At 33.9% G+C, this 17,687-nt stretch overlaps 1 protein-coding gene across 1 annotated transcript in view; it reads left to right on the top strand.

Annotated features, from left to right (window-relative positions):
• The first annotated feature begins 407 nt into the window (after positions 1–407).
• LOC106674164 (tyrosine kinase receptor Cad96Ca) overlaps positions 408–17,687 on the top strand; it is a 34,217-nt gene continuing 16,937 nt past the window's right edge. The window contains exon 1 of the mRNA XM_014406731.2: positions 408–638. Coding sequence (XP_014262217.1) covers positions 587–638 — 52 coding nt within the window. The 5' untranslated portion in view covers positions 408–586. The remainder of the gene's footprint in view (positions 639–17,687) is intronic.

The raw sequence follows: 17,687 nt of genomic DNA, 5'->3' as shown, positions 1-17,687 counted from the left end.
CTAATTATTCGCAAATGAACAGATTTACGATGTGAAGATGAGGTTAAGCGTTTGAATTTGATTGCAGTTAATAGGCTTTCAGTGGGTTGAAATACCTCATAATCTCTTTTGGCTGTTGTATTAGTTATAAAAGAGACATTTTTTTAGGGTTTTTATAAATGGTTGGAAGAAGATTGCCAAAATAGGCACTAGATTCTGCGTAAAATCATGTCTATCGACTTTCTTCGCTGTTTGTCTCAATCGTGTGGTCTTAAACTCATCATTCTAGAACTGTTAGATTCTTCAAATACAAATCAAGCCAAACGCTTTACACATCCTAGCTCAGGAGTTCACTTTCATACCATATCGTTGGCACGAGGTGGAGGGAGTGCCGGCAGGTATTCCAAGATGGCCGGCGGATGTACCTCGTCCCACTTACCGCTAGTCCCGGGTCAGACGGTGAACGGTGAGGTTCTTATCTCGAGTGACGAGGAAAAACAACTGCGATGAAAACGAGAGACTTGAAAGGTGGGTGAGGAAAGTGTCGTTACTGTGAAACTTGTGCGGTTTGGAAGAAGTGAAGACGTGTCTTGGCTTTCTGTCTAACATGGATCAACCTCTTTTTTGGACGACCGTCTTCCTCTCGGCCGCTCTCACTGGTAAGTCAAACTATTCGACACTACTACTAGTTTAGTTTGAAAAAATTGTCATTTAGTGAAAATTTTCACGAAAAAAGAGACGCCAGTCCAAGAAGACCTCTTGCGAAAAGGGCAAACCGATACAAATCAAATACTAAAAAAAAAAAAAAAAAAAAAAAACAATAATTAATAAACGTCTATCCAAAATATTTTACTATAATTTTTTTTAAATTATTGGTTCGGCACCATGCGACTACACCTACACTAAATAGACCAACAATCGGAGAAAATTATTAAGCACCACTGAAAAGATACTTAAAATTAAATATTATCAAATACTTCGAACTTCAAAAGTAAAAATTTAAGCCTTTAGTAAATTTAATATTCAATCAGAAATGTTCTATTTAATTTAAGAAGCTTTATCAAACTGTCCACATGATTTATTATAACAGTCTTACCAATCACAGAAAAAATAATGTTCTATACTTTATACGACAAAAATCTTTGTATAAACTTTATACAAAAAGAACAATATATAACATTTATATTCGGCATGATGCAATGATGCAAGGCATCTATGAGTAACATGTATTTTAAAAAAATATGTTAACCAAATGGTTAAATAATTACACACAGAAATAAGTTTTAAAAATTTTAGTTTTTATAAAAAGTTTATAATTAGAGGGAATTAAAACCAGCACGGAGGTAACCAGCGAGTGAGACGGACACGTATGCTACTTTCTGTTCTTTCAGAAATACACTTACACGGATCAATCATTTCGAAGGCAAACTGTAAAAGCCAAAAAAATATATACACAGTAAAATATTACTTTGGGTGTGAATGAAAGAGAGGGAGACAGAGGAAAAAGAAAGAAAAGGAGAGAAAAAGAACAGAGTGGCAGCAACAAAAAGACAGAGAGTCAAAATTATAGATAGAAAAATAGATAAATAAATGGAGAGGGAGAAAGAAAGAGAAATAGAGACACACAAAAATAGAAAAATAGACAGAGAAAGAAACTGAAAGGAAGAAAGAATGAAATAGGAATAGAGACAAAAAAGAATAGAAAAATAGACAGAGAGAGAGGGACAAAGAAATATAAATATAGACAAAAAGAAAGAGAATATAAAAAAAGACAGACAGCCAAAAAGTAGAAAGGTTAGATAAATAGGTAGAGGGAAAACAGACAGATAAATTAAAAAACTAAGAAAGATATAGAGACAGATAGAGATAAAGAAAAGTGAGAAACCGTGAGAGAGTGAGAATACAGAGAGAAAGATAAAAATATGGACAAAAGGTAGAAAGATCAATGAATAGATGAAAATTGATGTAAAGAGAGAGAAAGAAGTAGAAAGAAGAACAGGGAGAGAGAAAGAGTGAGAGAGAGATAAAGTGAGGGAGTGAGAGTGGCAAAGAAAAAATGAAAAGATAGATAGAAAAATTTATAAACGATAGAAAGGGAGATAGTGAGAGATGGGAGAAGAAAGAAGAGAATTAGAAATTGAGTGGGAGAGAGAGGAAGAGAGAGAAAAAAAGTGAAAAACAAAAACAATCGATGGCAAGAGAAGAAAAATATACAAATACGTGGGAAGGGAGAAAATAAGAGAGAGGGGAGGAGAGGGTGAGAGTAAGTGGTACAGAGAGGAAGCGAGAGAGATAAAGTGAGAGTGTAGGCAAAGAAAAAAACAAGAAGATAAATGAAAAGAGAAATAGAAAAATCTATAAAAGATTGAAAGGGAGATAATGAGAGATGGTAGAAGGAAGAAGAATGTTAGAAATTGAGTGGGAGAAAGAGAAAAAAGAGTGAAAAAAAAAATAGATGGCAAGAGAAGAAAGATATACAAATACGTGAGAAAGGAAAAAATGAGAGAGAGGGAAGAAGAGGGTGAGAGTGAGAGAGTGAATGAATAAATAAATATAGTTTTATCTAGTGTGAATTTGACCAAATATTGACCACTTACATTTTTTTTAATAATGATAATTCAACCGAGCGGATTCAGAAGCATCACCAATACAATTTTAAAAGAAATTGCTATAAGTAAGATTTTTTTTAATGAATATGTAAGAATAAGAGGGTGAATAGGATTGAAATAAAGTTCAGAAGGGTTATGTTGTGAAATGACCTCTTCCACACCCACAGAACGGTACTTAAACGTGAAGCCCTTGTAAAAAAAAGACATGCTCTGCAGGTTTTTTACTATCTTGAGATTTACTGCCAAACCTTGGACCAATAGGGAGAGATAAGTAACGGGGACTTCACAATTTCGAGAAATACTTGTTATTCAGATTCAAGTACTTTTTGCCAAAGATTTTTAACAAAGTATAAAAACAGTAAAAGTTATTATTTTGTTTTCTTGGTAAGTTAAATAAAGAATATTTATTCAAGAAAATGTATGGTTGTTTGAATAGAAATAGCAATCTTTCAATTAATTAATCTTTATGTAAGGGATTGGTTGAGATAAAAAAAGTCAGTGTCACGAGCGGGATTCGAACCCACGACCTACGTCTAAATACGCCGCAATACCTCACATAAAGATTAATTAATTGAAAGATGTTATTTGGCCAATCGGACCACGCAATCTAATGAATTGAAAAATAGCAATATGGAATGAAAACACAACTTGTTATTTCACTACTTTCGTGGTCCGCTTGACCTATTAATACATGACAATTAATTAAGGTTTTTAGTTGAGATGAAAAAAAGTTAATGGCACGAGAGGGATTCGAACCCACGACCTTCGGCTAGATACGCCGCTGCTCTACCACCTGAGCTATCGTGACCTCGATCCACTCGGACATCAACTCCCCATCTCAACCCCGTGGGGTCCCCAGGTCGTGGGTTCGAATCCCTCTCGTGCCATTAACTTTTTTTCATCTCAACTAAAAACCTTAATTAATTGTCACTACTTGTTATATTTTTCTATTTGCCTATACGATATTGAATAACGTTAGCACATTGAATCGTACAGAAATTTTAATAAAAATGATGTTTCATGCTGGTATTTGTCACTGCATAGACAAATAGAACAAAACAAACGTTTTTGTTAGTCTGCAATTTTTTTTTAAACTTTCGAATTGTTAAGCGATCTGATTTTTATAACTATGGTAAATAAAACCAGGAAATAAAATGACCTCTCTCGATTGTTGATAGCTAAACGAGACGCGAGGCGAATTGGAAATTGGCTGAGAGAGAAAGGGAGAACCGTGTCTGATAGTCGATCCTGGAAATGAAAATTCTCACACAATGACCCTTTTGCCTGTAAGCGCTTTTTCGAAACTATTTCGACTAATCTTTTTCTTATATTCCCGGTTTGATGGCGGGTTGTATACTGGTCCGCGTATTCTCGCTTTGACCAATGTGTTAGTCGAACTCGTCTTTTTTCGGTCATAAAATCTGTTTATATTGGTTTCATAAAATCTGAAGAAGAAAATCTTAAAATTCAAAAGCATTTCGTATCATGCAGTTGCTATAAAAGTTCTTGATTTTAATGGAAAGGAGCCAAACAAAGAAGTTCAGAGCCAATCAATAATGACTAAAAAGTTTGTATTGATTCCGTTAAAATTTGATAAATATATGAAACAACAATTAATGCTGAAACTTGATCAACTCTTCAGAAACACTAAACCAAAATCTAACAATAAAATTTATTAAGATTCAGCTGTTATCCGAAGGAAAATTATATTTGTTAAACGCCGAAGTGCCTATTACACGTGCTAATATTATTTACCCACTTTTCACCCCGATCCTTTACCTATCACTCAGGCCTGTGTGAAAATCCATTTTCCCTAGGCAAATTAACCGCATTCCCGAGAGATATTAAAATTTGCACAGCACGTGCGGGTTTTTCCCCTTACTGAGAAAATTTCAACCGGCCGTTATGTAGTTTAGCAGAATTAAAATAAACTTTTCTCGATCCCTCCTTGTCATAAAAGCTCTTTATGACTAAAATAAATTTATACTAAGATCCTCCATGTGATCTTTTTGGTTTTCTAGGGTTAAAGTAATTAATGTTGTTTGAAATTATTTTAGATTTCGAAAAATACATATGCCAATGTTAAACAGACAGAAAAGTAGTCAAAATTATAGGTAGAAAGATAGACAAACAGATGGAGAATATAAAGGTAGAGAGACAAGCAAAAAGGAGAAAAATAGGAAGATTAGATAAATATGTAGAGGGAAAAACAAACATATAAATAAAAAGACAAAGAATTTTAGCAGAATTAAAATAAACTTTTCTCGATCTCCCCTTGGCATAAAAGTTCTTTATGACTAAAATAAACTTGTATTAAGATTTTCCTTGTGATCTTTTTTGGCCTTTTTATGTTAAAATAAACAGTGTTCAAAAAAATGGCATTTAATACCCTAAAACCTCTGTTTTTTTTACTCGCATTATTAGAACAAATTAAAATGTAGTTAATGTTGTTTGAAATTATTTTAGATTTCAAAAAATACATATGCCAATGTTAAACAGACAGGGAGGTAGTCAAAATTATAGGTGGAAAAATAGATAAATAGATGGGGAGGGAGAAAGAAAGAAAGAGAAATAAATTGAATTTTTATAGTATATAAAAAAGTATAGTAAAATAGAAAGAGAGAGAGAAACTGAGAGGATGAAAGAAAGAAATAGGAATAGAAACAAAAAGATAGGAAATATAAAAATATAGAGACAGCCAAAATGGGTCGTCTTTTCTCGCTTTCTTCTGTTTCCTTAATCGTTTAATACGCATATATAACGTAGTTCAAAACGAGTTCCTTTGTTTTTACTTTTATTGGTTTTCTTCTTTTGAGTGGGAGTAAATGGAAAAATGTTATTTCCGATAATTGCATAACGAGCAGCACGTTGATGATAAAACTGACTGTTTAATTCCGTCCGCGCCCGTGGATCAAAACGTGATTTTGAATTTTCAGTTTTGTACAGGTTCTTCAGTTCTGGTTTCACTTTTGAACACCAGGACAGGCAGAAAAAAAACCAACGGGACAAAAGAGCACCGTTCGGCCCAAGCGCCCACACCGGGCGTCGTTTTACCCCGCCTTAAATTTTTTATTAGGCTTTAAAGGATAGGAAAGAGCCGATCGACGTGGCACTTAAACCAGACGGCCCGTCGGAATAATTTGCCCGATTTTGAATTTTGACACGTGTAACGGGTTTGGGTGTTACCGCCGAAACCAGATTTTTTAAAAAACGTGCTATCGTGTACGTGCTTTCTAGACAGATGAAAAAACACTGATTAAAAATTTGTTTTTAGGATCGATTACTACCGCACTGAATAGCGTGGAAACTATGTGATCAATCTACAATATTAGTATCTGAAAAAAACACACACACTCAGCAGATTCCGAGAAATTATAAAAAAATCAACGTTAATCAGGACAGGTTGCAGAAGAATTGAGGAAAAACAAAAGAAAATCCATCTCAACAGTGGCAGGGAGAAAATCCATTTGCTCAGTAGAAAGTTACAGTAACCTGTGATGGGTAGAATGGGTAAAAAGAGAGAAAAACTCTTCCAGATTAATTTGATAAATAATTTCAATAAAACGATTTAATTTTGTAAGACCACCATTTCATTTTTATATTATTGTTAGAAGTTAGACCCTATTTTAGAACTAGTGATTTCTGATCAACCTGGTCCGCCTATACTCGCTGTGTTGGTTTGACAGACATTTTTGCTTTATCATAATTAGTAGCTTTGTTTCTACTATCTGTTAAAACGTCTTGTCTCTTTTAAGACCATCTTTTCTTTAATTTTGTATATACCATCTGAAGTCTTTCGATCTGCCAAGTTGTCGAAAATAAGTTCCAACGGCAGGTTACAAAGTAACAATTTTGCTATGTTTATACGCTTCAGTTTACACATGTTTTTTCCCTCATGAAAATACCTTGTTCACCGTCCCTTTAAACAATTAATATTCAAGAGGCGATTATAAAGTTGAGAAAGGGTTAAATGAACTGCCATCTAACAATGGCGAGAAGCCGGATGCCTTTGTGTGAAAGTGAAAGTTCCGGTGTGGTTGTGGGCAGGTCCGAAATAGGATTAAGACATCCGAGCTTTGTTTATTTAAAACCGCGTAGGACTTCTTTGGTCACATTTCATTTTGACCGGGGAATTTTTTTTAAATTTAGATACAACGACGTGAGAGGGTCATCAATGACAATTCCACGAGAATGTTTTTATATTTTTTATTCCGGTTGTGTATTTAAACGAAAGAGTTGACGGTGAATTCGTAAATTGATATCTCAGACTCGCATCGCATTACACATCCGGTGGAAATAGTCAAACATCAATAATAAAACCAGAAAAAGGAACAACCTAAGCCTAAAAAAACACACAATTAATTAAATTTCTTGGTCTTTAATCCCTTCAAACTTTTAACTAAGAAAGTTTTCATTTTGATATTGCTCTTTCTAAAATATTTATAATCGGATTTATAAAGTTTATCTTAGATAACAAGCAATAAATCGGAAATGGAGTTACAAAACTTATAAATGTAAAAATAAAAATCAGCCAAATCTATATAAATTGGTACGCCTTAGATATTTAGCTTATTTTTTTCTATCACAATAAAAAATTATCTTTCAATTAATTAAGTTTTTAGTTGAGATAAAAAGTCAGTGTCATGAGCGGGATTCGAACCCACGTCCTTCGGCTTCCACTCGGACACTAACTTCCCATCTCCACCTCACCTTTTAATTTTCCCTCCTTTTTGCCATTTTTTCATTTTTTTTATTTAATAACAATTTTATTTTTCATCAACGAATATAAAAAATTTATCGCCAACTTAGATGTAATCATCAAGAGATCGAATAAAAACATAAAAGGCAGAAATCAGAAAAGCACCAGAAGGTGTAATCACGAAAAAAATTATGGTCTGCAAAGAAATTTTTTAGCACAAAACAAAATCAACAAAATACCCTCACGACAGTAAGGAGTGAGAGGTAGACTTCATTCTTTGCGGAATAAATCCAGCGGTGCTAAAAATTGATACTTTAAAAGAAATAGAATAATTTGAAAACAATATATTATTATTTATTTTATACAAAACGTAACATCAGAATAAACAAATAATGAAATGTTTTTGTTTATTATTAAAAGCTGGCGTTAAATTAAATTAAATTCGGGCCATTTTTTCCTACACCATCGAAAATAATGAAAATAAAATAACAGTTTACTAGTTAACTACCTAATTTGAAATTTTATTTAACTAATTATTTTCTCGTACTTCACTATTACTTTTTGGTAACAATGCGAGATTTACGGAAAAAGACGTGTGACAGCCACATCATATTTTTTTCATAATATACACAATTTAAAGGACTTGTGTTTTTTACGGTTTCTCTGTTAACTTTAAAGAAATCTTGGCATATTTTTGTAATAAAAAATTAAGAAACCCCTACTCATTCATTTTATTATAAAAAAGAAATTAATTTCATCTTTTAAACGAAAGACATTAGGTATGAAAGTACCGTTTTTGAGAAAAAAATCGTGATTAAAAATGGGATTTTTTTTTTCAAATTATGATAACGTTTAAAATACTTCTTGGATTTGAGCCAATCCGAGCTTAAAAGTTACAGGAAGAGTCCAGTTTAAAATCTGTATCAAAAATGTGATGGGGCGTAGCGAGGAGGGAGTGAAGTTAAAAAAACGTTAAGAAAACGCAAAAATGGCAAAAAATTTATTAATTTTTTTCTTTTAATCGCCTTTAAACCTGCGACCCCCAATCGATTTGGCTGAAAAACAAGCCCCTCCGCCTTTACAGGATTCTTTACCACCCTGCCAAATTTCATCACAAATGCGACCGCTAGAAAGCGATCGATTTTTCAAAGAAATGTACCTAAAATTAAATTCGCTATTTTTCGTGGTCCACTTGACCAATTAATATCATTCAATTAATTAAGGTTTTAAGTTGAGATAAAAAAAGTCAGTGTCACGAGCGGGATTCGAACCCACGACCTTGAAGAAGAAGAAGACCTTCGACTTGATACGCCGTTACTCTACCACTTGAGCAAATATGAAAAAAAAGGGGGGGAATTAAAAAGATGGGGTTGAGATGAGAAGTTAGTGCCCGAGGGGATCGAAGTCACGATAGCTCAAGTGGTAGAGTAGCGGCGTATCAAGCCGAAGGTCGTGGGTTCGAATCCCGCTCGTGATACTGAATTTTTTATCTCAAATTAAAATCTTAATTAATTGAACTAAAATTAAACATCAACATACAGGTTTCTGATATCAAATCGAGTGGTCAAAGTATCGAACCGAGGATTCGAATTTTTGGGGGATTCGAAGCCAAAGCGAGACCAGTTAAAAGAAAACTGATTTTATTTAGGGAAGGTTTGTCAGAGGTAACAGATCAAGGTTTTATAATTCTGAAATATAAGCCTTTTCTCATAATTAAGGCTAAATTAAGACATATTACATATAACATATAACATCTTCACACTTGTCTCCAGCGGGGGGAGGAGTAATTCCCCTTTTACACCCCCTTGGATCCGCCACCGATCTTTTTGTACTTGTTATTGTTAACCACTTCTGTAATTGTTTCAGAAGCAGAAGGTTTTATTGTGTTTGTTTTTTCTTTCCGACGGTTTTTATTTAATTTTTTGCTATGGACCGAACCTCTATCTTCTTTTTATACCCGGGCCCACGCTACGCTTCTGAAATATGGCTGTGTTGTTTTCTAGATTACAATATTACTGGTGTGCAAGAGGTTGATTTAAAAACGAAGAAAAAAAAGTGGATTGTTATGATGGCTGAGGGAAATAATCGTGACGACCGTCTGGAAAAAATACCATCACCGGTTCCTCAAATGGAGCGGACGGCCGTTGTTTTATAAGGAAACCCGCCTTGACCACGGGCCGTGTCTCCGGGTCGGCGAACCCGGGAAAATTCTTTTCCGCTCAAGGAAGTAGAATTCCAGGGGAAAGTGAAACGCCGAGGAAAGTGCGTCGGAAACGCGGGAAAGGCGAGGATCGCAGTGTCGTGAGCGGATCGCGCGAAAGGAATCCGAGGACCTACTTAGCGTTGTACCAGTTGCCACTTGACCGCGAAACAAGTCGGAAAGCTCGATCTGCCTCTCCCTCGTGACCGGCTCTTCCACCGGTTGAACCAGAAATGGCCCGAATTTGAAAAGAAAAAAAGAGAAAAAAATCGTGTCAGCCGTTCTCCTGTCGATAAGAAATTAGGCGAAGAGGACGGGAGATGTAAAATAGCCCATTAGTCCATCACGATTTCATTATAAAACACTTATTCACTGATAGAAATCAGCCAAATATTCTAAAAATTTGTTTTTATAATTATCAAATATTTGTTGGGAAAAAGCAAAAAAGGGAGTTTTGCCAGAAAATAACTAAAAACGACTTTTTTTTAAAGCCCATTTGTATGTCGGGTTCGAATGCAGGGGCGCTGGATTCGAACCCGGGGCCTTTACCTTACAGTGATTAGCCCCGTGTCAACGCCTAAACCCTTGCGGCCACCGATGCCCAAAAAACGTCTTATTTCTATATTCTTAAATTACGTCTTTGAAAGAAGACAAAGAAGAAGAAGCTTAAATCTTCTAATTATTTGTAGATTATTAGAAAATTATTTAGACAAAGATGAAAAAGAGAAAAACAAAAGGTACTCGTACGTTGCTTACTGGATAAAGTAGATACAAAATTATTGGTCCATCACAATTTTATTCTTGACTGACATTGACGAAAATCTTCTGAATTTGTTTGTTCAATTTATAAAATATGTATTTAGACAAATATATAGAAGAAAAAGAGAAAACTGAAAGCAATTGGGTTAATGATAACTGGACAAATAAAATAATAAATGCTTGACTTGACCATTCTGATTATATTATAAAACATTATTGAATTAAAGTGGCCTAAAACGTTTAAATTTAAAATTAAACATTTACTTGTATAATCTATAAAATAGAGATTTTTAGAAGAAGATGGAGAAGAAGCAGAAGAAAAGAAGAATTCATTTGATGATTACAATCTATAAAATGTGTATGTAGACAAATACATAAGAAAAAGAGAAAACTGAAAGCAATTGGATTGATGTTAACTGGATAAAGAAAATAATAACTGCTTGATTTGACCATTCTGATTATATTATAAAACTTGTGGTGATTAGTGACCGTTAATCGATAATTATTCAGATATCGTGAGATGCGGTCGGGTATGATGTAGGTTTCAGAAAAACGTTTTCTTTATCGTGCCAACGTTTCGATCTTTATTTAGATCATCTTCAGGGCCTGGAATTTTGTGGTTGTTGTCGTTTACATTGTTTACATATAACAATTACATTTTGGATGTGGAAAAGTGAATTTATACAATGAAAAATATATTTTTTATATTCAATCAAAGTATTTCTACTCACTCAAAGTGTTCGTCTTCTGTGTAATTGTGCCATTCTTGCGTGTCGTGTTGAGAGTGCCATTGTGATGGCACAATTACACAGAAGACAAACACAATGAGCCCTGAAGATGATCTCAATAAAGATTGAAACGTTGGCACAATAAAGAAAATGTTTTTCTGAAACCTACATCACACCAGACCGCATCTCACGATTTCTGAATAATTATATTATAAAACATTATTGAACTAAAGTTGCCTAAAACGCTTAAATTTAAAATTAAACATTTTCTTGTACAATCATTATTGTTTAGGATTTCTTCAATTTTAGAAACGTATTTTGGTGTTCAATGATAACTACTATTTCCTTTATCGACCTTTAAAATAATGTTACTTTTTAACTTTTTATCAATAGAACTAATATCACTAATTTCGTGGTCCGCTTGACCAATTAATACATTACAATTAATTAAGGTTTTTAGTTGAGATAAAAAAGTGAATGATGTCCGAGTGGATCGAGGTCACGATAGCTCAAGTGGTAGAGCAGCGGCGTATCTAGCCGAAGGTCGTGGGTTCGAATCCCGCTCGTGCCATTAACTCTTTTATCTTAACTAAAAACCTTAATTAATTGTAATAGAACTAATTGTACGTAGCATATTTTATTCTTTGACGTTTAGATTTTTCACTTTGGTTTTAATTACTTCAGCATATTTATATTTGTATTTATTTTACTACCATCAACCGATGAACCGAGTGTGTCTTTTTGGTGATTCTACACTCCAAAATATAGGGCAAGTTGTTCGCAAGTTTGTCAGATTCGTGATTCTAGCGTTATAAAAAAACCTTTAGATACGGACTTTTTCGAAAATCTGTGTAAATAGTTTTGTTTTGCGGATTATTTCGAATTCTGTCATACTGACATTCCTAGTGAAAGTCCAAATTTTTGTTTTTCAAAAGCTAGTGGACCGATTTTCATGGTTGATAATTCGTTTTAAAGAAATTCTCAAGTTCATTTTATAACTGGATAAAACAAGTCGGCAAATCATTTAAATTTAAAAAAAAACGAGATTAATTTACGAAAAATAATTTTGAAATTTTGAGTATTTTCTTATAGAAATGTTTTAAATATTTTAACGGCACATATGCCGTTATAAAGGTACGTTCCTCTTTTTTCAAATGGTCTGTTTGACGTGAAAATTCTTTTAGCCGTTTTTGAATTGTAACCGTTTCAATCAGATTTTCCGAAAACGACTTCTCAAAAATCGAAAAACTTTTAGGCTCAAAAAAAATTTAAACTCAAATAAAAATTTAGGAGTCTTTTTTTTAAGAGGGTTCGCAGCAGCAGAGGTTATATCAACCATCGGGGTGCCGGTGTTTTTGAAAAAAAGCCCATTTGTAAGGATGTCGGGTTCGAATGCAGGGCCGCTGCATTCGAACCCAGGACCTTTACCTTACAATGATGAGCGCCGTGTCAACGCCTAAACCGTTGCGGCCACCGACGCCCCCTCTAGAGATGTTAAACGAAATTTCATATATATTTCATGGAAAAAAATTATGACTTAATTTACTCGAAAAATAGCAAGTTTTTAGGATTTTTTTGATTATTGATAAACTTTGATAGCTTTTATTATATTTTTATTGAAGTCAACACACAAAATGTACGAAAATGATATATTTACATGTTGATTAGAGGAAGTACAAAAGGGAAATAAAAATATTAACAAACGGAAAATTTCAACTTTAAAAAAATTTTTGGGCGAAACCAGAGCCAATTCACGCATAGTGACGTATACGTGTCCTATATTTTGGACTGTAGATTCAACAAAAAAAGTTTGTTCCAAATTTGTGACCTGGTTGTCTTGTTAAATTCATTATTATTTATAAACAAACGATTTGAAACAAATAATTAACTGCCTTAAACAAGATTGAATTGACTAAAGTTGACAAAGTTTAAATTGCGTAATTTCCTGCTTTGTCACGAAAAATGAATTGGCAGAATTGAACTTAAAAGCGATTAGACGCACTTTTAAGGCTTTTTAACTGTCTCGCCTTTGAGAAAAGCACACGACTATTCCACAAACAAGGGAAAAAGTTGAGATGTAATAATGGCTTTTCCAGCAGGGCATCGCTTTATAAGCCCGTCAGCGTTAATCTTCAACATGGGCCATTTTATGACAAGTGCGTCCAGACATTTTCCAGTGTAACGCCGATTAGTCTCGGCGTATCCTTTTTGACGTGAAATGAGCGTTTAACAAAAGGCCGGCGTACACAATAACGGTACACGGTGAGTTTAGCCTTCGGCCGTTTCTCACGTGTGTACGCCGGCTTAATACGCCGCGTCGCTGGGCGGACCCCACGCAGAATCTCAACGGGTTCAAGCCTCCAAGGATCTTCGGTTGACTCGACCTTGTGCGTTTTGAGACGAATCTGGTTTTTTTTAAATGTCATCGAGACCGGTCAGCCGGTAAAAGTCAGGTAAAAAAAGAAGGCAAACACACGAAAACAAAAATCATCATCATAATTTTGTAAAGTTAGTGTTAAAGACATTCTATACTTCTTTTAATTATGCTTTAAAAAACGTTGAAAAATGAGAGCAATTTGAAAGAAAATATTTTGAGTGTTTCACGAAGAAACTGAGTGTTTTTCTTTCTAATTGGTCCTAATTCCTAATCGGTTTTTAATATATATTTTTTTAATTTATTTTAATATTGTAAAAACTAAATAAATAAGGTGGCCTTTTTTGTGCAACATTGTAACATTAATTGATAACAATTAAAAAACAATAATAATACATCTTCAATAGTTCGACAAAGGAACTCGGAGATGACCAGGTTGGCGGGTCTTGGATTTGGACCAAATTTTTTTTTGGATGCTTCTACATTCAAAAATATCGGACACGTATAATTTTTTAGATTAGGTCCTGGTTTCGCCAACTAATAGAATGTTAGTCGATTTGATCGTTTAAATTATCCGTCAAAAAATTAATTTACACCGATTTCCTCGAATGTCGAGGATTTTATGACTGCCTGACCCCTAGGACAAGCTTTACCACCTTTTTTCCCAAAAGCGAGTGGACCGATTTTCATGGTGAACAATTCGTTTTAAAGAAATTGTCAAATGTATTTTATAATTTAATCAAACATCAAAATCAGACTATTATTTCCATTAAAAAAGATTAATTTCTGAGAAATAATTTTCCTATTTCGTATATTTTTTTATAAATATATTTTATATATTTTAATGGTAAATACGTTGAAAATCTACGTTCAATGGTTTGTTTGTTTTTGAATTATAGCCGGTTAAATCAAATATTACGATAACGACTTTTTAAAAATCGTAAAAATTTTATGGGTTAAAAAGTCGATAAATTTAAATTCAAACAAAAATTTTGAAGTTTCTAGAAGTGTTAAACCGAAATTTTATGTAAGTTTCACGAAAAAATTATGACAGGTTACTTGAAAAATAGTTATTTTTTAGAATTTTTTGGTTTTTGATAAAGTGTGTCTGGCAGATGCGTAACTAACAAACCAACCCAACGAGGAGGATCTGCAGAAAAAAGTTTTCATTTTTTATTAAATTAATTCACTTTTCAATTTTCACATTATTGAGTTCTGAACGGAAACTTCAACCAGAACAAATCAATGAATTTATTAAGTCCTGGGATCATTTTTACCTTCCAACTTTGTGAGAAAAAAAAATTCGCCTCCAAAAATTCATCGAATTGCAATTTTTCGACGAGATTTTTCTCACATAATGCTGGATGTTTCTGAAGATCGGAATCTGATACGATCGTCACCGTCAATAATTTTTTTTTACATGAAACTTGACTTGTGCAGCATACAGCTAGCAACTCGCTGTCTCTAGTTTTACACTAAAAATCCTTAAAAAAATGATCGAATTACAACTTTTTGACAATTTTTATGGGAGGATTTTCCTCATTTTGAAAGTCCTTTCCGTTCTAAAAGAATGATACCAAATAGTCAAAAAACCACGCCCCAAGAAGAAAATATAAAGCTAGTTTCGCCTAAAGAAGTAGCACAAGAAATTAAAAACCTGCTAAAAAGACTCCAGGATATGACCTTATCACTGGAGAAATACTAAAACAATTGCCAAAAAAGAGTATAGGTAAACTAACATACCTATTTAATGCTGCAATCAGACTGAAATATGTCCCCAGAAACTGGAAATTCGCAGAAGTCATTATGATAAAAAAAACGGGAAAACCGGCGAACGAGGTCAAATCATATAGACCAATATAAACAGTATCTAAAGTTATTATTAAAACGAATAGAAAAAAAGAAAATCATTGCTGACCACCAATTTGGATTCCGAACAAGACATTCAACAATAGACCAAATACACCGAGTAATTGACGTAACAGAAAAATCTCTTGAAGAAAAACAAATTTGTTTTGCTATCTTCCTTGATGTCTCACAAGCTTTTGACAAGGTCTGGCACGAAGGACTCATCAATAAACTAAAAGGTCTACCAAAGCAGTTTGTCGATATTATCACCTACCTAACTGACAGACTGTTTAGAGTCAAACAAGAAGATCAGTATTCAAAATTAAAAACAATAAATGCAGGAGTGCCACAAGGTAGCATATTAGGTTCACTGCTTTACTTGTTATACAGTAGTGATTTTTCCGAAAATAGATGGAGTTAAAATTGCTACGGTTGCAGATGACACAACGGTCATATCACTAGGACCGACTATCACCCATTCAACCAAAATCCTCCAAAATGCATGTAATAAGATAAACGAATGGACAAAAAAAAAATGGAAAATCAGCATAAATCAGTTCATCTAATCTTTACAAACAAAAAGGTGGACCGTGTTCCGTCGCTCACAATCGATGGAACTACTATACCATACAGCGATACGGCTAAATATCTGGGAATGACCTTAGATGCCAAGCTGAGATGGAAAGACAACTATTCTACTTGATAGGATGTGGCTCCAACCTTACTATACAAAATAAAATATTATTATATAAACAAGTCATAAAGCCTATGTGGACATATGGTATTCAACTATGGGGTTGTACCAAACACAGCAATATCAAAATCATACAGACACTCCAAAATAAAATCTTACGTAACATGGTCAATGCACCTTGAAGGAATATAAGGAATAAGGAATTACATAGAGATCTTAGGATCCCTGAAGTCACGGCGGAAATACAAAGATTTGCCGCCAAACCCCAGCCTCGCCTCAGCCAGCACGAGAATGTGGAAGCGACCAAACTCTTACATAACCGAAACATGGTCAGAAGATTAAAAAGAACAAAGCCATATGAACTTGTGTAGTTAAAAATGAATAGTGAAATGTAAATCTTATTGTACCAATATAAGAATGTAAACATTTATTTATTCTGTATTATGTAAATGTAAACATTATTAACCCTGAACTTATTCTTGGCATGACAAAAATAAACACAACTCCATCACAGAATGTAACAAAATAGGCCAATGGAAAACTGGAAACTCTAGGGGTGCTAGACGCAATAACTTCATGCTATACAATTCATGGCTGGCAAGCTAAGACAAGTTAGAAAAGAACTAAAATCATGGGAGTGATAGGACTACAGGTCACCGGCATCTGAGAAACCCAACAATATGGCCATATTCAATGACCACCCCATTTGTTGGTTACATGCATTGGATACATACAAACAGCCACCTATATCATAGTTGAATATGAAGCAATCTCTCAATGGAGACATAACTGGGATACAAAGAAAACCCAGGAAAAGCAACTGTAGCAACGACAGTCAATGACCTACCACTTCCTAAGAGAAGGACAGAACCCATTGACTGAACTGAAGGAAAATACAATAAGCCAAAAGGCTGCAGTGCTTGGTGAACAAAACCTTCTTTCATCATCATCATCATCATCGGGGGATATTAAAGTCTACCTTCAGAACTCAATAATGAATGAATGATGTTTACGTTCATTTACATACAATAACAATTAAAATATTTATATATAAAAAAAGAAAGTGACACAATGATTATAAAATAAGAAATCGTACTTATTTTTTTTCTATTATTTAAAGTATGGTCTTCTACTGTCTGCCAGAATATTCAAAAATTTAAATATTAGCATTTAGCAAATAACACGATGATGATCGGCCCAATTACAGCTTTATTATAAACTATATAGACTATTATAGACTATTTATGGCGAAGACTCACTGAAGATGGCAAGGTAAAATGGAAAATGTCAATTAACTCTTTAAATCAATAAGGTAAATAGAAATGAAGAATTATGATGAATTTTTGAAGTTTTTTAGAGTTTCAATCATTCTGATCCGTACATTCTCGATGATTTTGTCTACCATTCAACACCTCGACCGCCATTTTTCAAAGACCGCGACTACTTATGATAAAGCCAAACGTGTCAGTCCAAAAAAGCGAAGATAGGCGGACCAGGTTGATCAAAAATAACCAAAGTACAAAATAGGATCAAACTGTTGACAAATAACCGTGCTAAGGAATAGTGGTCTTGCAGAGACAAATCAATTTATTGTGGTGATTTTCGGTTAAAAACTGCCACGTCAAATTTTAATGAAGCTTTTAAATCAATTAGTTTAATGAAGTTTTACGAAGAATTATGGTGAATTTTGGCTGGGATGCTTTTTTCAGAGGTTTTTTAGAGTTTCGATCATTATGGTCCGTTTATTCTAGCTATTTTTGTCTACCATTCAACACTTCGACCGTCATTTGTCAAAGA

Source organism: Cimex lectularius, unplaced genomic scaffold, assembly GCF_000648675.2.
Source record: "Cimex lectularius strain Harlan isolate CLEC.00 unplaced genomic scaffold, Clec_2.1 scaffold210, whole genome shotgun sequence".
Classification (NCBI taxonomy): domain Eukaryota; kingdom Metazoa; phylum Arthropoda; class Insecta; order Hemiptera; family Cimicidae; genus Cimex; species Cimex lectularius.
Note: the sequence above shows the minus strand (reverse complement) of the source record. Positions and strands in the feature narration are given on the sequence as shown.